General features: G+C 55.1%; 1 protein-coding gene across 1 annotated transcript in view; it reads left to right on the forward strand.

The window, feature by feature from the left end:
* PFKP (phosphofructokinase, platelet) overlaps positions 1 to 23,786 on the forward strand; it is a 78,669-nt gene that overhangs the window by 34,023 nt on the left and 20,860 nt on the right. The window contains exons 4-16 of the mRNA XM_060097559.1: positions 1,341 to 1,530; positions 2,799 to 2,964; positions 3,993 to 4,037; positions 4,224 to 4,332; positions 7,711 to 7,806; positions 9,105 to 9,197; positions 9,811 to 9,936; positions 11,468 to 11,532; positions 12,032 to 12,101; positions 12,391 to 12,537; positions 14,769 to 14,839; positions 16,391 to 16,478; positions 17,094 to 17,246. Coding sequence (XP_059953542.1) covers positions 1,341 to 1,530; positions 2,799 to 2,964; positions 3,993 to 4,037; positions 4,224 to 4,332; positions 7,711 to 7,806; positions 9,105 to 9,197; positions 9,811 to 9,936; positions 11,468 to 11,532; positions 12,032 to 12,101; positions 12,391 to 12,537; positions 14,769 to 14,839; positions 16,391 to 16,478; positions 17,094 to 17,246 — 1,419 coding nt within the window. The remainder of the gene's footprint in view (positions 1 to 1,340; positions 1,531 to 2,798; positions 2,965 to 3,992; positions 4,038 to 4,223; positions 4,333 to 7,710; positions 7,807 to 9,104; positions 9,198 to 9,810; positions 9,937 to 11,467; positions 11,533 to 12,031; positions 12,102 to 12,390; positions 12,538 to 14,768; positions 14,840 to 16,390; positions 16,479 to 17,093; positions 17,247 to 23,786) is intronic.

Here is a 23,786-nt window from a genome sequence, read left to right on the forward strand (position 1 = left end):
GCCGGTCACAGACTCCTAAGTCTGCACTTGAGGCTTTTTGCTCTACTGCTCCTGGGAAGAGCCTGAAGGAAAGTTGGACAACCATGGATACTTAGGTAGAGTAATATTTGCAAAAAGTCAGGACATTGTCATCTGAATTCCAGCCAGGAAACCCACGTGTGAGGAGAGCATTTCCACTCTGCTATGGTGATTGTGAAGAAAGATAGGAAATACAAGTATGGTTGGTGTGTGTGTGTTTGTGTGTGTGTGTGTGAGAAAGAGAGAGAGAGAGAGAGAGAGAGAGAGAAGGAGAGGGAGGGAGGGAGAGAGAGAGAGAGAGACCGGTGTCCACTTCTTTGCAACCCACTCGGTCCTGGGTTTCATTCCTGGGGCCCTGTCCATGTTATCTCCTCAATGTTCATGGGTTGCTGACTTCCCGTTGATAGAAATTATGTGACCCTCTAATCGCTCTTGGTCAAATCAAAGTCCAGAGGACTGGCTTATCTTTGTTCTGCACCCTGCACTTTCTACCCAGGCTTCCCAGTGCTGTGCCAGGTCCTGACGTCACCCCTGTCACATTGACCGTCTTCATTAACCCAGGATCACTTCTGCTGATGGGCAGCTTGCTTTATGAAGCAGGCATGCACTTGGAACGTCATGCACAAACTGAAGTTTTATCAGTGTGTGCAGCGTTTGTGTAAAGGCATCCTGCATTTTTCTAAATACAACTAGGGATCCTTTGCTTTTGAAAAACAAAGTATGAAAAACCATGATTTCTCGCTCCCAGAAGTTTGGATAATCCAACTAAGATTTAACCTTGAAAAAGGGGTGTGGGCAGGGAGGGGTGGGGCAGATCTCGTGCAAAACTAAATCCCTTTGGCTCACAGATTTCTATTTTGCTGGCACTTGTGGGGAGCCCTGACTAACAGAAGGGGAGTCTTATTACCTGGGGCCGCTGGACACGGTGCTTCTCTGGCTGCGGCTGTTGACCGGCCTTGGGCCCTTCTTAGGCTCAGAGAGTGTGCGGGGTCCAGCCCTCCCTGTGCTGCGCAGCTTCCCCACGGGACGGCTGTTGTTCCCTTGCAGACTCCGCTCCACGCATTTAGCTGATGGCTGCCGTTCCTCCTTGTTTCCGTCCCCTACTCTGTTCCCCTTGGGAGTGGTGCAGCGTCTTTAGCCATTGAATTCTGGGACAGAGCTAAAAATGGGAAAACTCTGAACTTTCACAGCTGATCGATTCAAAAGCTGAAAAGGAGGGAAACCTATGCTTTGGAAGTCCTGTGCACTCACATGTACCAATCTGTCCATCTTTCTGTCCAAATGGGAGGAAATAGATAAACACGGTTTTCTTTCTTTTCCAGGGAGGGACCATTATTGGCAGCGCCCGTTGCAAGGACTTCCGTTCTCGGGAAGGCCGCCTGAAGGCTGCTCATAACTTGGTTCAGCTGGGCATCACCAACCTGTGTGTGATCGGCGGGGACGGGAGTCTCACCGGGGCCAATATCTTCCGGAAGGAGTGGAGTGGGCTGCTGGAGGAGCTGGCCCGGGAGGGTGTGTCTCTGTCTCCACATACATTACTCTCGTGGGGCTCTGTGTCCCCCCCATTCGTCTCCCCATCCCCTCAGAGAGCTTTGAGTTCATACATTCTGCCTGCTTAACCGTCGCAGAGGTATTTGCTGCTGGTGGCGAGGCAGATCTTACAGTCGCCACCTCAGCACTTATATTCGTGCCTCAAATAATGACAGTAACGATAATAAGAATAACATTGGTTCCGCCACCCTACGTGCCTGGCACGGCTCCACTTTTGACATAGGTGGCTTTGTGCACTGCTCGTGACAACCATCTGAGAGGGTTTGTATCGATCCCCTCTTTACAGAGGAGGGTCAGGGGCTCGAGGCGAAGCCAAACAGCCATGAGTGTGGCTCCGGCTCACACCTGCCCTCAGACGCCCGTGGCTGCCCCCCCAACAGCTCCCCTGGGGTCTTTCTATCAGTTGTTGCAAGACTTGAATTTAGATGGTAGCGACCTGCTGCTGGATGGTCCTTTATCGTAGGAAAGGATTTTCGAGAAACCTATATATTCTGTTTTTTGTCTTTTAAACATGTTGTTACAAAATTCCACTTTAATATAAAATATAGCCAGTGGAAGCAAATTGAACTAATAGCAACCTTGTGAAAAGCATAAACTTGCACTAAAGCGATGACCCCAAGTTCTGTGACGTCTGTTTGGGGAATGGAGAGGGGCTGTCAGACGCCAGCAGCAAAGGACCTAACGATGTCTCTGCACCGTGCTCTGGTGTAAGGCAGGCGCGTGGAGTGGTAACTCAGGAGAGGGATAGCTGCCTTCCCCTTGACCTTGACCTTTCTGGTCCCATTTAAGCAGCTCTACCATCACCGGTGGTCTTTCCTGAGAGCGCTAAGTAGATCTCTACCAACTAATTAGCCCCCATGGGCCTGTAAGGAGTCAATATACCAGTTGTACAATATTCTTTCAGACTTAGATCTGGGGTGGTGACGTGTTTTATTGGGAGCCAGGCCGTTTTCCAAGGCCGTTGCCAGACAGAAGTCAGATTGTATCCACCGACTGCAGCGTGTGATCCTTCCTTCCTTTAATTTTTACACCTGGGTCGGTGCTCTTGTCTGGGTGTCAAATGACTGCTCCTATCTTGTCCTCAGCTCCACCTTTGTGTGGCTTTTCTCTCCGTCAGTATGCAGGATCAGGTCGCGTACAGATCTGATGCAGTGGGCAGGAAACCCGTGTCGAAGCGTGCATTCCCCCCTCCCCGTGTCATCCTGGGCATGCGGCTTGTCCCCCCACAGGCAAGATCAACACGGAGGAGGTGCAGAAGCATGGGTACCTCAACGTGGTGGGGATGGTGGGCTCCATTGACAATGACTTCTGCGGCACCGACATGACCATCGGCACGGACTCTGCCCTGCACCGCATCATCGAGGTGGTGGACGCCATCATGACGACCGCCCAGAGGTAGTGGCTGTGGGAACCCGGCGGGCGGGCAGGCAGCCCTGGGCTTGAGGCATGGGCTGCGGAGACCTCAGTGCCCACTCTGGAAGGTTCCACAAGTCTTGTCACTTGATATTAGAAACAGTTTTGTATTGGTTTACTTTTTATTTTCAATTTTCAAAAGTCACTGCTTCCCAATTGTAAAAGAAAAACGTGTTCATTGGAGAGAATTTAGAAGAAAGAAAAAGACAAAGTCAGCATTACATAAAGTCCCACCCAAAGCTCTCCTGCAGGAATCACAGAAAGTAAAGCCCCGAGTTTGCACAGCTGTCATCAGAGCTGGGCGAGCATCCCGCCTGTTCCGCTTCTCACCTGTGGATTTCCCAGCATGTAGATGAGGCAGAGACCTTCTGTCTCCGTGCTGTAGACTCACGGCAGAACCTTTACCGTAATGCCTTCTGTGGAGCCCTTGGGTTTCCGAAGCACTTTCACAAAAGCCACGTGAGAGAGAAAATGGAACACGTGCCTCCATTTCGTGGATGAGGCACTTGCCACTGTCTCAGGGCCACGCCTGGTGGAACTGTGACCGGTGGCAAACCATGTCCCCTTCGGGTTCCCAGGGTCACTCGTGGCGTTTAGTTTCCCATTTGTGGAAAGGCTGTGGTCCCCGGGTGTGGACCTGACTCTGTGACTGTCGTGTCCTGCCTTGCTGCGGGCGGTCTCCAACCCACGGTTGTGGCCCGAGAAGCAGCTGACGCTGCCCAGCAGAGCCGTTGTCTTGGGAAGAGCACATACAAATGTTCTGGTAGTGTGAGCGTGTCTGGCACAAGCACACCTGCTATAAAACACAACCGGGAGGTGCTGCTCGCTGCCGCAGCCCCTTTGCTCGAAAGAGCTTGAAACACACTCACAATAGCATTTGTTTGTGTAGAAAGTGGGTCATTTGTGGGGCAGCTCAGGTACCTGCTGTAAATACAAAGCAGACTTTTCTGTTTGCTCTCCCTGCTCTTCCCGGTGGTGCTAAGTGGATGTTTCCTTTATCTCTTTTCCAGCCACCAGAGGACCTTCGTCCTGGAAGTCATGGGGAGGCACTGCGGGTATGTACGTGCGGATGCGGCTGGGACGGAGAGGACCCCTAGCACAGTCCCTGCGGAGCCCTGCACCCTAGCATGAAGGTGCCAGGAAGGGTTCCCGAGGAGCCAGCGGCGTCCTGTCCGCCAGGGCTGGCCCTGAGCTCGGGGTGCCCGGCGCAGCCCCATGAGGTCATTGCTGTCTCCGTGCAGGTACCTGGCCCTGGTGAGTGCGCTGGCCTGTGGGGCCGACTGGGTGTTCCTTCCAGAGTCTCCACCAGAAGAAGGTTGGCAGGAAAACATGTGCATCAAACTCTCAGAGGTAAACCCACATTTTGCCTGTCTTAACTACCAGCGATTCTGGTTGCGCTGCCCCAGCCATGATTTGCGGTGGCCGTTAGCATGTTCGGTTTGGACGGAGTTTTAGACGGGTGACAGCTTTCTGCCCAAAGTGGCTTCAGGCTGGTTGCTGGGGGCTTCGACTCCTTACGCGTCCATCCACCTCCCACTGTTGCAAAGAGTGATTTGAGGGAAAACAACTGACGTTTTTGTGTTTCTCGCGCAAAGCAGCAGCTACAACTGTAAAGCGGAGGTGAGGTGAGAGCCCAGGGTCTGGGGAACATGGTGCCTCCCTGACCCCACGTAACAGGGACAGGAGACCTGTGTGTTGACTCCATCCGAATCCCCCATCTTGCCGTGTGGCACACGTGGTGACAGCTCCTTCTGTGGGGTCCCCACCATGCTGGCCTTGCTGTGGGTTGGCTTGCTGTCTCCTCTGAGCCAGGCTTTTCCTTCCTTCTTTCTGTCTGTGGGTTGGGCTTGTGTTTCACTCCGTGGATTATCAGTGTCGGGAGATTTCCTCTAGTTAAGGCTTCTAACTAAGGCATGCGAGGCCTCGTAGAAAACAACGGTTGGCATTCGGGACAGAAATCCCAATGCTTGTGGAATTTCCCTTCTCTTATTTTCATAGCCATCTTATCGCTGTTCCATAGACAAAATAGTAAACGTATGGCAGAGGCTAATTATCGTTGCATTCAGCAAACACATAAGCGTTGCATACAACCAGGACCCACGTTTCATAAGATATGGCCATTGCCTTCAAAGTGATAGGTTCCAAGAAAGGAATTCCAGCAACAAACCAGATAAGCTTTGCTGACCCAGAACCCCTGTAAGAAACTGCTGGTAAAGCTGTCCTTTTACTGGGAAGAATCATGCACCCTTTTGAGGCTGGAGCTCTAGGCTGCAGCAGGCCAGGGGCACGTCCCAGGGATGACTGTGACCATTGAAGTAACAAACGAGTTCATTATCTCTTGGTTCTGACCTGGGGACCTGGGCGGCATGCTGTGCCGGCCAGCTGGTGTGGGAAGGTACGTGGCTGGTTGCAGGAGTCGGGCACTGGCCCTCCTGTTAGGCAGGTCCTTCATCGTGGTGCTGAGGGCATCTGCGTAATTGCTATTCCACGGGACATTACTTGAGGGACGTGCCTGTCCCTGCATCTGTCCCGTCTCCTCCCGAGTCCCTGCCCTCGTTGACGATGACACTGCACAGGCCAAGGTCTAACGCCCTCAGAGAGCCGGAAGCACCCCGGCTGTGAGGAAGCGCCTGGCTGGTCAGAAGATCAGCAGTGAGGCCGTGGGGCTGATGTTTAGGTTTCTCCATTATTTCTGTAACTGTATGGTCTTCTCTGCAGACCTCCTTGAGTTTCGGACATTGTAAAGTGCCCCGTCAGCTAGGACGTGTTTGGATCCCCCCTTAAGCGTTGGCAGAGTTAGGACTAATGGCTTGAGCTCACTTGGGTGGAAACACTTGACATTGTAGTGCCTGTCATTAATTTTTATCGGTTATCAGTGTAGCACTGTGAGAGTTTCTCTAAACACCTTACCAGATAATTGGCCCAGGAAGCAAGCCCCAGAGCATCCCCCAATCATGGGCGTTTCGGTATAAAGTTGGAAAGGACTCAGGGGCATCAGAAGTCCCAGGGCTGGATCCTGGCTCTGCCAACCACGGGGCAAACGATGTTTGGACAGACGACCTTCCCTTCATGTCCTAAGTTCCTCAGCTGTAACTCGGGGTCATGATGCTGCTCCTTAGAGATTTTGTGAGGATTCAGTGAATGAGTGACTCCATCCGGGTGGGGGACCAGGAGGCAGTCAATGAACTACACAGACAAGCTGGCTTGTCTTCCCACCTGAGTAGATAGGTGACCCCATTATTTTTTTATAAATTTATTTATTTATCTTTTGCTGCGTTGGGTCTTCGTTGCTGTGCCGGGGCTTTCTCTAGTTGCAGCGAGCAGGGGCTACTCTTTGTTGCAGTGCAAGGGCTTCTCATTGCGGTGGCTTCTCTTATTGTGGAGCATGGGCTCTAGGTATGTGGGCTTCAGTAGTTGTGGCTCATGGGCTTCAGTAGCTGTGGCTCGCGGGCTCTAGAGCGCAGGCTCAGTAGTTGTGGCGCATGGGCTTAGTTGCTCCGCGGCATGTGGGAACTTCCCGGACCAGGGCTTGAACCCGCGTCCCCTTCATTGGCAGGCGGATTCTTAACCACTGTGCCACGAGGGATGACCCCGACCCCATTATTTTTTTTTTAGCCGCTTTGGAATAGTGTATTGTATGGATGAAGTATGGCTATTTGGCCAATTCCATATTTGTGGACCAGTCATTACTTCCATTTTTGCTGTTTCAAGTGATGCTAAAATAATCATTCTTGTTGTCGTATCTTTATACCTTTTAGAAAGTACTCTGATTAATAAGTTCTTCAAAGTGTAGCACATTTTGGGACTTCCCTGGTGGTCTAGTGGTTAAGACTCTGACCTTTCACTGCAGGGGGCACTGGTTCGATCCCTGGTTGGGGAACTAAGATCCCGCATGCCACGTGGTGTGGCCAAAAAAAAAAAAAAAAAAAAGTGTAGCACATTTAGTATCTATCATAAACCAACAAGACAGTATGTGTGTTTGTGATGCAGGACGGGCCGAGCCCCCTTGGCTGACATCCTCAGGTGCTGCCCACTCTGGGCTCACCGCCCCACACAGCTCACACCCCCCAAAGGAGGGTCCTTGACTGGGGACTTGAGGGAGAACAGACTCCCTGAGAGTGATTTGGGCATCACAGGATGCTGGCCGGGAGCCCGGGAGCACCGCGGCCCCCAGTGTTGGACGCTGCCAGCCTGGCTGTTCCTGCAGGGCGGCTCCGACCCCGCCTGGGCCCCGCATTCCCCTCTGTGCCCCTCCTGCCCAGGCCTGGGGCTGGCGCTGCCCATCACAAAGGCAAGAACCGGTTTTTAAGCACTGATTTTTATTCGCCCTTATGTCTGTAACTGTCTGGTCTTACGTGCAGACCTCCTTGGGGTGAGGTGGCAGGGAGCTCTGCCTTCCAGGGGTGGTTCTCAGGCCTGGTTTGCAGTAGAGAGCCCCCTCCCCGGAGAGCCCAGCCTCGGAGCTCATCGCCGTCCGGGGGTCCGGGTCCAAGGCAGCGGGGGCCGGCCTCCGCCTGTGGTGATGTCACAGCAGCTTCTGCGTCTGCAGGCCTGTCCCCCTTGCTCAGCTGGGGCACCATGACCTGCCTGTGTCCTTAGGAACCACCATGTGTGAAATCAGGTGACCGTTTCTCCCTGGAGAGAGGCCAGTTCAGGTGGGGCAGGGGCCCCCGTTGTGTCGTTAAGAATGGTTTAGGCATTTGAGGATTTCACCTTTTGTTTCCTTAGAACCGAGCCCGGAAAAAAAGACTGAACATCCTCATTGTGGCCGAAGGAGCCATCGACACCCAAAACAAACCCATCACCTCTGAGCAAATCAAGGAGGTGAGTGTCTCAGGCTTCTCACCTCCCGAGCCTGTCTAGAAACGGGAGATTTAGACACCCTGGGCAGGGCGGGAGTCTGGAACTATGCGCTATTGTTTAAATATTTTTTGTTCTTCTTGGTCGTTAAAAATATTTTCGTAATGACTCATAACTTTATTAGCATCAGAATCATACAGCTCCTGGCTTCTGGTGAGCCCCTGCCTCTGGAATACTGTTGGGAATATTCCCAAAGGCCCCGGGCTCCCGCGACAGAGACGGAGGAAATGCGATTGGGTGGGGTTAGAAGGTTCCAGCTCTGGGTCGTGGCTGCCCAGGAGCTAGGAGGTCAGCAGAGTTCCCTCTCCCACCGGAGCATCAGCTGAGCATGGCCTTACTCACAGAGAAAGCCGCTCGGCTGGCCTTAGTCACTGCTCCTCCGCCCTGCATGGAGGCTGACCCCTCAGTCCTGTTGCCCGAGTCCTGTTGGGCTTGGTTGACGGGTGCCGGCTTGTCTGGCCCAGGAGGGATCTGCTGTGCTCCCCAGTTGCCCAGGTAACTGGGCAGGTTCTGGACACAGTGCTGGGGAGACAGACTCAGGCTCTGATGGAAGCTGCCCGTCAGGGCAAAGCATATCATCACCTTGGCTTTGCAAGTTGGTTTCTCTGATGCCTTTTACATATTTATTCCCTGACCAGCTTTTCACCTGATTATCAAAATATCTGTGAAAGTCATCTGCCAGTATTTATAGAAGTAATCAATACAGTCAGGGCAAAGATATTCCTTCCTACTTAATTGAAGTTGAGATTGGATTGTGGAATATTAGAGCCAAAAGGGACCATGGAATTCCTGTGACCCAGCCCCATCATTTTTATAAAGTAAATGAGGGCCAGTCAAGACAGGTAGCCTGTCCCAGCCACCTGGCTGGGTTCACCCGGGCCCTGGACTGAGGGGACACTTTGATTTTACTGTGTCATGCTTTTCAAATACAACCTTACAAATTCAAGGTGATTTCAGGGAAATGTTTATATTTTTACAAAGTATATGCTTGAAATACAAGCTGTAGAAACAGTGATTTTAAAAAATCGTGTTACTTATATTCACTTGCGAGGTAGGAGCACAAAGGTTTTATTTGATGATAAAAGTATTCTTTAAAAAATATTAATTTCAGCAAGCCGTTAAACATTCAGGAAGTGAAATTTAGAAACTAGAACATTCTTCAACATAGATGTGTAGAAAGGGGAGAGAGAACTTCCCCTGCTCCCAACCCCCATCCCTAGAACAAGCTGATGTGCCCGGCCATGTCCTGTGCTTCCCCTCAGCTCGTGGTCACACAGCTGGGTTATGACACTCGGGTGACCATCCTTGGACACGTGCAGAGAGGTGGGACGCCTTCAGCCTTTGACAGGATTTTGGTAAGTGAGGCTGGAAATGGTCAGGCATCGTCACAAGGAAAGGAACACTTCTGGGATTGCAAAGGGACCAGTTTGCTAAGAAGACTAGGTGAGCTTGAGTAGAGCCATCGGTAAAGGGCGTGTCTGCCCACAGCGACGGGTGGCTTGTCCCTAGGGTGCTATGACCCGTAGTCTCATAGGGAGACCTGCTAGCCGAGGGGGTTTCCTAGGCCCCTGGTGACCCAGACACTGAGAGACCCTGCTAAACGTGGGGGACAAACCCAGAAGGTGGAAAGGGGGTGTCCACGGGCAGGTTTCTAGAAATGGACCCAGGGACCACAGAGACCCAGAGTCCAATTCTCGGTTTCCTGCTCCGCTCGCCTCTGACCGCCCCGCCCCCCAGCGCGCCGGTTCCTAGCGGAGTTGATCTCTTCGTTGGAGGTGGGTTAGAAGTCAGCGGGAAGGGCTCTGGGTAACTAACGGGGACTCAGTGCAGGAGAAGCGAGGGGGCCTTGAGGACGGAGGAGCTGAGAACAGGGCTGGGCCCGTCTGAACGAGGGGGACCTCTGTGGGCGCCGGGCTGGTCTCCGGGCGGGCCCGGGGCCAGCTCCGACCATCGTGATCTCATTACCAGGCCAGCCGCATGGGGGTGGAGGCCGTGGTCGCCCTCCTCCAGGCCACCCCCGAGACCCCGGCCTGCGTGGTGTCGCTGAGCGGGAACCAGGCAGTGCGGCTGCCGCTGATGGAATGCGTGCAGATGGTGAGTGCGGGGCCGGGCCCCGCCCAGCACGGGGTGGGAGGTGGGAGGGGAACCTCCCCCAGCACGGGCAGACAGCCTTCCCTGGGACCCAGGGCCCCCTCCCCGGGCCCGTGACACCGAGCACGCAGGCCCCCTCCGCGAGTCTAGTTTGCCGGGAGGGGGTGTCCTCGGGGTGCCTGGGCGCTTCCTGTGGGCGGGTCAGGCCGGAGACGGCTCTGCAGGGACCGCGGGGGGATTCTCGGGGTGGGGAGGGCACCATCCAGCCTCTCCAGGGTCAGCTGCTCCCGCCCTCCCGTCCCCGAGGCCCTCACACCTGTGATGTGACACGGGGATGGCCGACTCGGGGGGACCCCAACGTGCGCCGCCTACTCTGGGTGTGGAGCGCAGGCCGGTGGCTGCAGGGAAGCGGGGGATGGTTTTCCAGTTGACCGTCCAGTAGCTGCGGTGGCCGTGGAGTTGTGTTAGGAATTGTTACCATTTTTTATTTTGCAAAGTCTATTCACGACTCTCATTTTATGTGGTCTTCCCAGTGGCTCTGAGGTGTATTTTATAACATGTACAGAGAGGTAATTAAGTAATTAAGTCACAGGACTTGTTGAAAGTAACCCCTTAGAAACATACTTCCCAAAAGCTGATGGCAGTAAAGGAAGTCTCTGCGTGTGTGTGCATGTGTGTGCACGTGTGTATGAGTGTGTGTGCACGTGTGTGGACTGTGAGGCTGTGGCTCAAAAGAACAGAACGTGGAATGATGAGCAGTTTATTGTGAGCACATTTCTTCTGTCCAGTGTCTCTGTCTGTTTTGAGACAGGCAGCCAGTAGGTACCACTAGCTTGTAGGTACCACTAGCTTGTCCTTGAACCACCGTACGTCGTGGTGCCTCAGCCAGACCGTTCACAAGGCCCCAGCCAGCCCCTCACTGACCACTGCTTGCCAGGTGTTTTCCTAAGGGCCTGGCAGCGTTCACCACCACAATGACATGGAAGTAGAGGCATTTTTCTCACCACACAGAGGAGGAAACTGAAGCTCAGAGCGATGGATGACTTGCCTGGGATCCTGAGGTTGAAGGGGGAGGGGGCCGGTGCTGGTCCCGAAGCGCTCTACCCCCCGGGACAGTCCGCCCCCCGCCCCTGGCACAGCGTCACCTGCGTCCTCCGCTCCCCGGAGACAGGGGTGGTTCTGTTTGTTCTTTCCTCACCAGCGTCAAATGGGGATTTTTCAGAGCCTGGCCTGGGAGATCCGCTTCCTTCCGGCCTCTCTCTCATGGGCCGGAATCCCTAAGATTTCAGGACCCGCTTACTCTGGCAAAGCCAGTGGTCCCACCTCGTCCTTTTCTACGAAGCAGCCTGGGTGGGCGGCCTAGGCTTCCCCCCGTAGCCAGGCAGTGCAGGCTCGCTGACCCCAGGCTGCCGGCTACAAGGTTGGACGTGAAGGGACCCGGATGCAAGGACCAAGCTGGTTCCAGGTCCCTAGCCTGGATCTGAGGATGCACCGTCTTGACATGTTCTTTCTTCCTTTTGTTATTTCCTTAAAGACCCAGGAAGTACAAAAGGCCATGGATGAGAGGAGATTTAAGGACGCTGTGCAACTCCGAGGAAGGTGAGTCTTCTGAAAAAACCTGTTTTGCTGGGAGCCTTTGTTCGTCAGGCCTGGTGTTAGAATGTGCCTCCAGGCGGTGCTTGTTCTGTATCAACATAAGAAGTCAGAAATTAAGACAGTATGCAGTCAAGGCATTATTCCTAAAGGTCATGGTCGGGTGACTAATTACAGAGAAATTTATTTTTTGGCAGGGTGGTGGGGGGCAGGTCGTTTAGAAGCTGATGAAATTAGGATAGAGAGTGGCATGTGGCTGCTAGCATTTGGGGAAAGAAACTTGCTGCATCCTAAACGCCCCTGCCCCTCAGCCCCTTATAGCACATCCATTCCAGTCACTGGGAACACGTGAGGCTGCCTTCCCTGAGAGCCCGGACACAAAGCTGGCACCTGCGGGCCATCTGCGTCCAGCACAAGCGTCCTCTGAGGCCCCTTCTCCCCAGATGAGCCCATACTGCTCCGTCCACATTCTAACCTTTGGTCTGACACCGTCCTTTTCTTCTAGGAGCTTCGAGAACAACCTGAACACCTACAAGCGGCTCGCCATCAAGCTGCCGGACTCCCAGATCCCTAAGGTAGGCGACATTGTGGTGCGCCACGTCCCCGCCTCCGGCAATGCCTGGGTCCTCCTCTGGCCTGGGTGCCCTTCTGCCCTGGCCAGTTCGGGTCTTGGCTCCCAGGAGACCACCCCGCGCCCCGCCGACCCTTTCCTCCTGCCTCCTCCCACCTGGGCGACTCGGCTTTTCAGTTCGGGCGCCTGGGCCCCGCACTCAGCCCGTTCGCTCCGGCTCCAGGGTGCAGCGGTGCGAGCTGTATCCGCCGCGGTCCGCACACACCCACACGCCCCCTCCTCCCGACTTACAGAGCAACTGCAATGTGGGCGTCGTGAACGTGGGTGCGCCCGCCGCCGGCATGAATGCGGCCGTGCGCGCGGCCGTGCGCGTGGGCATCGCCGACGGACACAAGATGTTCGCTGTGTACGACGGCTTTGAGGGCTTCGCCAAAGGCCAGGTGAGTCCCGGGGGCGCCTGGCGAGGGAGGTCCTTGCTGAGAAGGCAGATTCCGGATTTCTCAAAGGTGGTAGGGAGGGCCTCTCTGGGGTCCGAGGACCCGGGCATTAGGTGGGAAGGGGGGCACGTGCGCACGAGGCTGCCGTGAGGTGTGCATGGGATGCCGTGGGTGATGCGCAAGGCCCGTGCGCTGAGCGCCCACTCCGATAAAAACCTAGGGAAACGATTAACTGCTTGAGTGCTTACTGAATACACTTACTGCTCCTCCGCGATTTACTTATTATGTTAACCCATTTAAATCTCTCAAAAATCTAAGATATTATCCCCATTTTCCTAATGAGAAAGCTGGGGCACCGAGACTTAATTCACAAGACCAAGGTCATAGGATGCAGGGTGCTAAACACGTTGGGGAGGCTGCAGACGCTACGCTCTTAGCCGGGTGTTTCCTGGTCCCCTCTCACCCGAGGTTTCAGTTCTGCGGTTTGTTACCTGTGGTCCAGGAATATTAAATGGAAAATTCCAGAATAGACAATCTGTACGTTTTAAATTGCGTGTCGCTGTGAGTAGCGGGATGAAATCCCCAAGTGTCAGCTCTGTTCTACCGGGACATGAATCATCCTCTTGTCCAGGGTACCTGCCCGTTAGTCACTTGGTGATCAGATCAACCCTCATGGTATGGCAGTGCTTAAGTTCAGGTGATCCTTACTTTACTTAATAGTGTCCCCAAAGTGCAAGACGGGTAATGCTGGCAGTTTGGATATTCTTTTACTGCACCTATTTATAAATTAATTTTTATCCTAGGCATGTATGTATAGGGAAAGATGGGTATGTAGGGTTCCAGCATCGCTGGGGGTCTTGGAACATACTCCCTGCAGATAAGGGGGGCGACTGTGTTTATACACCCAGTGACTCAGCAGCTACTTACTGAGTTCTTAGGCTGTGGAACCAAATTAGTGAAGAACGCAGACAAGACTCCCTGCATCTCAGGGAGGGAGATGACAGAGGTAAAAATCAGTGGAGTGAACTCTCCAGCATATCAGAACGTGACTGGGGCTAAAAAGACGCAGGGGAGGAGGTTGGAGTGCCATGGGCATCTTCACTGAGGCCCTCCAGCCAGTGCTGCTGGGAGGTGACCCCTGACCAACGTGTGAGGGGCTGAGCAAGTGCCCTTGGGGACACCGGACCTTGGTTCCCGGCAGGGCGGGCGGTGCAAAGGCCCTGAGCTGTTGGGGGGTTGGGTGGGAGGGGCTCACGTGACTGCAGCAGACGGGCGAGGGGGAAGGAGGAAGGGGGTGAGGGAAAAGGAGGCGAGGGCCGGAGGGTTTGTAGGTGATCCTAAGGGGTCTGTCTGGCCTTTGCTTTGAAAAGACAGGAGGGTTTGGAGCAGGGGCGTGGTGCATTCTGACAGATTTCCATAGGAGGCAGGAGTGGGGAAACAGGAGAGTAGTTGGGGGACTTCTGCAATAGCCCAGGCAGGATGCGGGCGGCTTGGTCCAATCTGGCGACGCCGGAGTCCGTGGGAAGTCTTCCATGGTCTGGGTGCATTTTGAAGGCCTGGCCAATAGGATTTGCTCTAGTACTAAGTATACACAAGTGTGAAGAAAGGAGGCAGGAATGAGTTGCAACTGATGGACATGGGAGATCTGAGAGGCGCTGGGACTTGGATGGAGTGGGAGGTGCCCGGTGAGCAGGTGGCACCCCGTGCGGGGCCTTCAGGAGACCTGGGCAAAGATGCGTGTTTGGAGGCCGGTGATATTCCAAACTGTGGCCGCCCCGGGGGGAAGGGAAAGCGTTTTGCTGTTATGGCTGTGGGGTGTTGTGCAGACACCTAGTGGCCATTTATCGGTGCCTGTAGGTGGTTCTCAATTTTTAAGAAGCGTTTTTTAATCTTAGTTTAATTAAGAAAACTGTAATATTAATTTTTCTTTTACTTCGCAATGGTCGGATTTGGCTAACTAAAGCATGCCTCTGATAGGCATGGCGGGGAATAAGATGCAGGGTCCTTCCTACATGCGGGGGGCTTTGCCTGTCCATGTTCCTAGTTGTTGAGCCTTAGAAAATCTGGTTCAGGCCGCAGCTCATTCAGCCTTGAAATGAAAGCCGTTTCCTAACATTTCTCAAATCCTTACAGACACGAAGCCTGTCAGAGGTGCAGACCTCTGAGCTGTTTTGAAAGCTCTCTAATTCCTTTTTCTTTTTCGCTACAGCTGTTTCTTTCTGTTTGCACATTAGGTAAAAGAAATTGGCTGGGCAGATGTCGGCGGCTGGACCGGCCAAGGCGGCTCCATTCTTGGGACAAAACGGTAATTCTCCTGTCTTGATTCTGACCTGAACGTTCTTGCAGGGAGCAGCTGGTGCAGATGCTGCTGCTTTAAGTTCCCGTAAAGGAACCCAGGAGGAATTGGTTCACGTCCTGGCTCCGGTCCGGGAGGGACCTGGGTTGTGTTATGGGGAGTTGATGAGATGTAGCCTGAAAAAGAGATGAAGCAGGGGACCTGGGAATGGCTTCCTCTGATAATTCCTTGTTTCCATTGATTGGACGAACCCAGTGGTGGCAGAAACTCATCTCGCTTGAGGTGATGCAGACAGGGATGTCTGAGCTGCGGTGACCTTGCTGTGTAGACAGGATTGATGGTGGCTCAGTGTCGTGGGGACTGCAGGCCTGAGCCGCCAGGTCCCCACAGCTGGAGGGGAGGACCTGGGGGGCTCCACACAGAACCACACGTTTCTGAAGTGCAGCCGCTTCTGTTCTCGGGCACAGCCGGGGATGGGGTGTGTTCCCGAGGCGCTGATTTAATACGAAGCTGTTTCTTCTCTGATCTCAGGGTGCAGCCATCACTATGGGGCACATGTTAATGTGGAAAGGAAGTAGTTGGTACTTAAGCCTAACGAGTGTTGCACTCCATGTGAGTGTTAGCCTGTTTGTTGTCCAGGGGAATCGTCCCAGCCTCTGTCCTGCTGTGGAGCTGGGTGCCCACGTCGCCCAGGAATCTGTGGAGCTGGCCTAGTTCTCCAAAGCTCTTTTGGTCCCGTCACCCCCCAGCACCCTCGGGGGGGCGGTGTTCGGACAGCGGAGCTCCAGTTAGGAGCCAGGGCCCTATAGGCTGCCTCCTAGGCCTCTTGCGACCAACTGTAATGCCTCAGCGTAGTCGGCTTCACGAGCCCCACCCCGGGGCTGCTCTGGGGTGGTTGGAGGGGCCAGCTGGCAGCGTATTCTCACGATGCTCAGACGCTGGGAGGGACCCTGTAGTCGACATCATGACCACTCATGTGCCCTGGCCACCCAGGCCCTATGACTTCTCTACATCCACCCCAAGTATAAACCCCTGATTCCCCAGACAGCACAAGGGGAAGATCGGGGTGGGTGCTGGTCTCAGGATGGGGCACGGCTGACTATCGTTTGTCTCTTCCACTTGCCGGCCGTGTTTGAACAGGTGGTAAAACGGGACAACATGAGCAGGTGTGTGTGGAGGTGACTTTAAGTGAGCTTAGATGGGGTAAGGTACATGTACTCTGTACGTGACTCAAAACTGGAAGTTTCCATCCAATTATTGCTGTGAACACTTGAAAGCTTTTGTGGTTCATTTTTTTTTCCTAACCAGGCAGCAGGGTTCTTTGAGATCCAGGTGTTGGACAGCTGCAAAGTTTCTTCCCCTTTTCTTTGGAAAAGACCCTCTTTTGAGACCTAACTGCTAGCCGCTCTGCCGCGTGTGGTCCCCCAGCCCCTCTGTCTGCCAGCAGCGTGGACGAGGGAGCGGACATCCCCCTGCCCCTCGGTGCCGTGCAGCTCAGCCTCAGAGGGTGGGGCACAAAGGGGGTCCTGCCTGACCGCCCCTCCCTTGAACCATCCCCAGCACCCTTCCCGGGAAGTACCTGAAGGACATCGCCGCTCAGATGCGCACCCATAGCATCAACGCGCTCTTGGTCATCGGTGGATTCGAGGTACGTTCTGCTCCCCTGCTGGCTGGCTAGCGCTGTTGGTTTGAGTGGGGACCCCGTGCCGGCTCCCGTAAGCATCGTGCCGTCTGTCCCTCGGTGTGACCGGGGGTCATGCAGCCTCGGGCCCAGCGGCCACTGAGTAATGGTGATGCAGAGAATGAGAGGTGGCCGCCCTCGGGGACAGACACTGGCCCAGCTATGTAAAGGGACTCAATCGGGAAGCGAAAGCTCGACTCCACGTCTAGGGTCCGTCCGCTCAGGGAGTTCTCACCTCTGTCGAGTCTGTAGAGCTGACCTTCTCTCTTGAACTGGAAGCCCACTGGCTCTTCGGAGAGGGGGGCAGTGATGGGGCCAGGTCATTATCTTTTAACTACATGTTGGACTGTCCACCTTCATTTTTGATATTCAGCCGAGATCAGTCCCATGATGACCTTTCTGTTTCCTTTAAAGAAAATGTGAGAACCTCAAACAGTCAGACTCTCACCCGTGAGCGGTTTAGTCTCACCCTGACGGGACGATGCCCGCAGCCTCACCTTGGGTGCAGCGCTGCCCGTGATGGCGATGCGTTTCCCTCCCTACCCCCGTCCCATCCCCACAACCGCACACACCCACCTGCAGGCCTACCTGGGGCTGCTGGAGCTCTCTGCCGCCCGGGAGAAGCACAAGGAGTTCTGCATCCCCATGGTCATGGTTCCCGCCACCGTCTCCAACAACGTGCCCGGCTCCGATTTCAGCATCGGGGCAGACACCGCCCTCAACACCATCACCGACGTGAGTGCTGGCAGCAGAGCAGGGGCCGCGGACACTAACCCAGGGCGCCTGGCCCGCTTTTATCTACCTGTGCACTCGAGGCAGAGCCAGGGCGCTAGGGTGGTTTGTTGAAAAGTTAAAAAAAAGAAAAAAAAAAGGTCCAGTGGTTAAGACTCCGCGCTTCCAATGCAGGGAACGCGGGTTCGATCCCTGGTGGGGAACTAAGATCCCACATGCTGACGCAGCCAGAAAAAAAGAAAGTCTGACAATCACTGATTCGGCTTCCAAAGATCTTTTGCCACCGTTTTCCTGTGCCGCGGCCAGAGTGACATCATCTGTAGCGCGGGTAGTTTTGGGTCACAGTGATGTGGATATTCATTTAAATGCCTTTTTTTTTTTTTTTGCTGAGCTAAATTTACCAAAAGCCTAAAACACATTATTGTGATAAATCCTGGGTCCACTGGCCCGTGCTTTGATATTCGAGGGTAGAAGCTGGACTAAAGATTTTATAATTTTATTCATTGACCTGAATCCTCTTTTAAACAATCGTATTATTTTTGGTTTCGGCCGATAGCCTCATCCTCATCTTCCCCTTTGTGGACTGGGATGCTAAAGCACATCTAAAATAATATTGATGTTATTTGAATGTGTTTTTGTTTTTTTGTTTGTTTTAGCCAAAAGGCCATAACAGAACGTAGAAATACCTCTTAATCATCGTATTTGTAAATCATGCTTGGGAAATCACATTGGAGTTTGAAGATCAGTATCCAACAGAGAATGCATCACTCCCTTTTTTAAAAAATTCGGCATCTAAAATTTTTCACTAAATTCTCACATTTTATTTTCCTTGCAAGACGTAGATCTTGTGACTGTTTCTCTAAGCATTTTTCCTTAAACCCATGGCATCAAATCTGTCTCTATGGTGCTCGTAGATAAAAGAAAAGCTTTTCAAATAGAATTTACCTGGTAAGCAATGCTTGTTTCTTGCTTTGCTGAGCCTCTTAAACTTTCCGCAGTGTCTTTACTAAAAAGCCCTCCAGTGTCGCCCGTGTCCCCACGCTGGACCTCCTGACTCACGTCCCCGCCCTCTTGCCTGCTGCTGCTTGTGCCTCCCCGGTGACACCGTCTGTGCTTTCGCTGCTGTGGGACTCATTCAGCTCCTCATCAGTGCTCAAGCTCTGAGTTGAAAGGTCATGTCTGTCGCAAAATGAATGTCGTCACAGTGTTACTGCTTCTCCTGCATAGCTGGATCTGAATCTGCTCACTCCACGCTTGCAGTAGAAGCAACGGAAGTTCATTTCCTACTTGTCACCTAACTAGACCCCCTTGGGGTGGCGGGGACCCTGGGAGTGGTCGTTGGTGGGTCCTGGCCAAGGTCGGTGCTCCCCCGCCCTGTGATGTTTCACGCACCCTGAGGCAGGACGGGATTCTCCCACTTTATAATTCCAGGCTCCTCTGCTCCAAAGCATGGTTTTTCCAGGTGATGAAGATTTCTTACGTGTGTTGTTGAGAATTTGAAAACCAGAATAAGCTCAGGGAAAATTCCAAATGATCCATCCTGCTTCCCTTCAGGGGATTTTGAGATGATTACGCGATCCTTTACATTCAGGATTTTATTCATTCAAGTTTCTCGGAGCCAGGCTCACAGTTGTAAAGTGGGCAATGCCTGTCCGTGACTGGGCCAGGGCCGTCCTTACAAGGTAGGTGGAAGTGATGCTCCGAGGGCCTAAGTAGGGTGTCTTGTCCTGGTTCATGAGGATGGTCAGGGGGTGGTCAGGATGACCCTCCCCAGGCCTGCTCAGTGGATCCTGGAGCTGGGGGCACAGAAGGCCGGGCTGGCGTGTTGAAGTCGCTGGGTTTCTCCCAGGGTTGTGTGTGTTAAGCCACAGTGAGGCTGAGTCTCTTAGGAGGCCTGGGTTCGGACTGGACCTCGGCTGGGCCGGACACTTGCAAGAAGTGGGGCAGCAGGCAGGACCGTGCTGGGGGAGGGGCCCGAGGTGGCCAGAATGTCCCCAGGGCCCAGGGTGAGGACCCCGAGGTGGCCTCACGTGGTCAGCTGTCACATCCTCTGGACCCTTAACCCCTGCGCTCATGTCAGCTCCTCCTTGTCAGCCTGTGCGCTGAGCTTACAGACATGTCACCCGAAACAGATCCCCGGGGGATTTAATGCCTCGTAAGGTCCTGGCGTCTCTGGGGCGGAGTTATCGCCTCAGGGCAGGTTTTTAGGGACTCCACGGGGTGAGGCTGTGCGTTGCGTCTACTCCTCAGAACCAGCTCACTCGTTCCCTTCAGAAGCACAGCTGAAGCGACCTCGGTGCTTCCCGGGCCCCGGGAGGTGGCCGTGGCTGCAGCTCTGCTGGTGGCCCTGAATTACGTCGGTGTGGGTGGCTCAGCGTCGGCCCCAGGACCTCGGGCTCACGTCCTGGACAGGGTTTGTCCCGGGCCCCCAGTGTCCCTCCCGTTTTCTTGGAGATCAGAGGAAAAGCAGGGGAGTGATGGTGACCAGAGGGTGGAGAGTACCTGCCGGTGTAGAGCCGCCGTCAGACTTCAAGGTGCTGGCGCCCCTGTCCGCCCCCTACGCCGTGCGCCCCCTGACCCAGAGTATCCCGGGGGCGGGGGTTCAAACAGCCCAGGAGTCCGTCTACCTGTGGGGCTCACGTCTGGGTCTGGGCGGCCCTGCAGTGGTCCTGAGCTGCGCTGGGCGGAGGAGGGTCCGTGTAGGGAGTGGGAGCCAGGCCGGGTGGAGGGAGCAAGAGGCGGGTGAGCAACCCTCATGGAGCCCCTCACCTTCCTCCCGGCCACTCCCTGGACTCACCAACTGCGGGTCCTCCATGCACGAGTCCTTGGGCTGCAGCCGCCCAAAACCCGGCCTGTTTGGGACTCTAGGGAATGGAGGGAGGGAGGAGTAGGGGGTGGGCAGAGAGCACAGCCCTCCGGGAGGCCGGGGTCCATCCTGCCTGTGAATTTTCCTGCAGAAGGCACCCCGAAGTGGTTTTAGGCGGGAGGAATAAAGACGGAGAGGGCAGAGGCCCATCGTGCACACGTTCTGCTGAGCATCTGGCCGTGTTTGCAGCTGTGGCTTCAGGACACGCGTCACTAATGAGCCACTTTGACTAACACTGAGGTGGGAGATCCGGACCCCAGACCTGTGCTTGAGAAGGCCCGCTTCTCTGACATCTGAGCACAACAGTTTCCCCTCTTCCACCCCATGTCCCTCACTTCGGAGTCTCCCCTCTGCACCCCATTTCCCCCCACTTCGGAGTCTCCCCTCTGCACCCCATTTCCCCCCACTTCGGAGTCTCACCTCCTGCCTTCCATGTCCCCCCACTTCTGAGTCTCCGCTATGCACCCATTTCCCCACACTTCTGAGTCTCCCCTCTGCACACCATGTCCCCCCACATCTGAGTCTCCCCTCCTGCAACCCTTGTCCATCCACCACTGGTTCCCCCCTCCTGCACCCCAGCCCCACACATGAGTCGCCCCTGCAGCACTCCATGTCCCCCGACTTCTGAGTCTGCCCTATGCACCCATCTCCCCCCTCTTCTGAGTCTCCCCTCCTGCACCCCAGGCCCTCTACTTCTGAGTCTCCCCTCCTGCACACCATGTCACCCCACTTCTAAGTCTCCCCTCCTGCACACCATGTCACCCCACTTCTGAGTCTCCCCTATGCACCCATCTCCCCCCACTTCTCAGTCTCCCCTCCTGCACCCCAGGCCCCCATACTTCTGAGTTTCCCCTCCCGTACTCCATGTCCCCCCACTTCTGACTCTCCCTCATGCACCCCATCTCCCCCCACTTCTGAGTCTCCCCTCCTCCCTTCCATGTCCCCCCACTTCTGAGTCTCCACTCCTGCATCCCAGGCCCCGCCACTTCTGAGTCTCCCCTCCTGCACCCCATCTCCCCCCACTTCTGAGTCTCCCCTTCTGCCTTCCATGTCCCCTCACTTCTGAGTCTCCCCTCCTGCCTTCCATGTCCCCCCACTTCTGAGTCTCCCCTCTTGCACTCCTTGTCACCCCACTTCTGACTCTCCCTTATGCACCCCATGTCCTTATGCACCCCATGTCCCCCCACTTCTGAGTCTCCCTTCCTGCACCCCATATCCCTCCACTGCTGGGTCTGCTCTCCTGCAGCCCATGTCCCACCACATCTGAGCCTCCCTTCCTGCACCCCATGACCCCATGGCTGGGTACCCCTTATTGCCCCCCAGCCTTCCCTATTCTGATTCTCCCCTCCTATACTCCATGTCCCCACACTGATGGGTCCCCTCTCCTGCAACCCAGGCACCCCTACTTCTGTGTCTGCCGTCCTGTACCCCATGTCCCACCACTTCTGAGTCTCCCCTCCTGCACTTCCGGCCCCCCTCCTTCAGAGTCTCCCTTTCTGCGCCCCATTTCCCCCGACTTCTGAGTGTCTCCTCCCACACTGCATGTATCCCACTGCTGGGTCCCCCTCCTGCACCCCAGGCCCCCCGACTTCTGAGTCTCCCCTGCTGCATTCCATGTCCCCCACTACTGGGTACCCCCTCCTGCACACCAGTCACCCTACTTCTGCGTCACCCCTCTTGCAGTCCAGGCCCCCCTACTTACGAGTTTCCCCTCCACACATGTCCCCCCACTTCTGATTCTACCCTCTGTACTCCAGTCCCCCCACTGCTGGCTCCCGCCTCCTGCACTCTGGGCCCCCTACATCTGCGTCTCCCCTCCTGCACCCCATCTCCCCCCACTTCTGAGTCTTCCCTCCTCCCTTCCATGTCCCCCCACTTCTGAGTCTCCCCTCCTGCACTCCATGTCCCCCCACTTCTGACTCTCCCTTATGCACCCCATCTCCCCCCAGTTCTGAGTCTCCCGTCATGCCCTCCAGGTCCCCCCACTTCTGAGTCTCCCCTCCTGCAAGCATGTCCCCCCACTTCTGAGTCTCCCATATGCACCCATCTCCCCCTACTTCTGAGTCTCCCCTCGTGCCCTCCATGTCCCCCGACTTCTGACTCTCCCTTATGCACCCCATCTCCCCCCATTTCTGTCTCCCCTCCTGCACTCCATATCCCCCCACTTCTGAGTCTCCCCTATGCACCCCATCTCCCCCCACTTCTGTGTCTCCCCTCCTGCACTCCATGTCCCCCCACTTCTGAGTCTCCCCTCGTGCCCTCCATGTTCCCCCACTTTGGACTCTCCCTTATGCACCCCATCTCCCCCCACTTCTTTTTTCCCCCACTTCTGAGTCTCCCCTCTTGCACTTCATGTCCCCCCACTTCTGACTCTCCCTTATGCACCCCATGTCCCCCCACTTCTGAGTCTTCCCTCCTGCACTCCATCTCCTCCCACTTATGAGTCTCCCCTCCTACACTCCATCTCCCCCCACTTCTGAGTCCTCCCTCCTGCACTCCATGTCCCCCTACTTCTGAGTCTCCCCTCCCGCACTCCATGTCCACCCACTTCTGACTCTCCCTCATGCACCCCATCTCCCCCCACTTCTGAGTCTCCCTTATGCACCCCAGGCCCCACTACTTCTGAGTTTCCCCTCTGGCACACCATGTCACCCCACTCCTGAGTCTCCCCTATGCACCCATGTCCCCCCACTTCTGAGTCTCCCTTCCTGCACCCTAGGCCCCCCTACTTCTGAGTTTCCCCTCCTGCACACCATGTCACCCCACTTCTGAGTCTCCGCTATGCACCCATCTCCCCCCACTTCTGAGTCTCCCCTCCTGCCTTCCATCTCCCCCAACTTCTGAGTCTCCCCTCCTGCACTCCATGTTCCCCACTTCTGAGTCTCCCCTATGCACCCATCTCCCCCCTCTTCTGAGTCTCCCCTCCTGCGACCCAGGCCCCCTATTTCTGAGTCTCCCCTCCTGCACAACATGTCACCCCATTTCTGAGTCTCCCCTCCTGCACACCATGTCACCCCACTTCTGAGTCTCCCCTATGCACCCATCTCCCCCCACTTCTGAGTCTCCCCTCCTGCACCCCAGGACCCCCTTCTTCTGAGTTTCCCCTCCCACACGCTATGTCCCCCCACTTCTGACTCTCCCTCATGCACCCCATCTCCCCCCACTTCTGAGTCGCCCCTCCTCCCTTCCATGTCCCCCCACTTCTGAGTCTCCACTCCTGCATCCCAGGCCCCCCCATTTCTGAGTCTCCCCTCCTGCACCCCATCTGCCCCCACTTCTGAGTCTCCCCTTCTGTCTTCCATGTCCCCCCACTTCTGAGTCTCCCCTGTTGCACTCCATGTCACCCCACTTCTGACTCTCCCTTATGCACCCCATCTCCCCCCACTTCTGAGTCTCCCCTCTTGCACTCCTTGTCACCCCACTTCTGACTCTCCCTTATGCACCCCATCTCCCCCCACTTCTGAGTCTCCCCTCCTGCACCCCAGGCCCCCCCTACTTCTGAGTTTCCCCTCCCACACTCCATGTCCCCCCACTTCTGACTCTCCCTCATGCACCCCATCTTCCCCCACTTCTGAGTCTCCCCTCCTCCCTTCCATGTCCCCCCACTTCTGAGTCTCCATTCCTGCATCCTAGGCTCCCCCACTTCTGAGTCTCCCCTCCTGCACCCCATCTCCCCC

This window comes from Mesoplodon densirostris, chromosome 4 (assembly GCF_025265405.1).
Source record: "Mesoplodon densirostris isolate mMesDen1 chromosome 4, mMesDen1 primary haplotype, whole genome shotgun sequence".
NCBI lineage: Eukaryota > Metazoa > Chordata > Mammalia > Artiodactyla > Ziphiidae > Mesoplodon > Mesoplodon densirostris.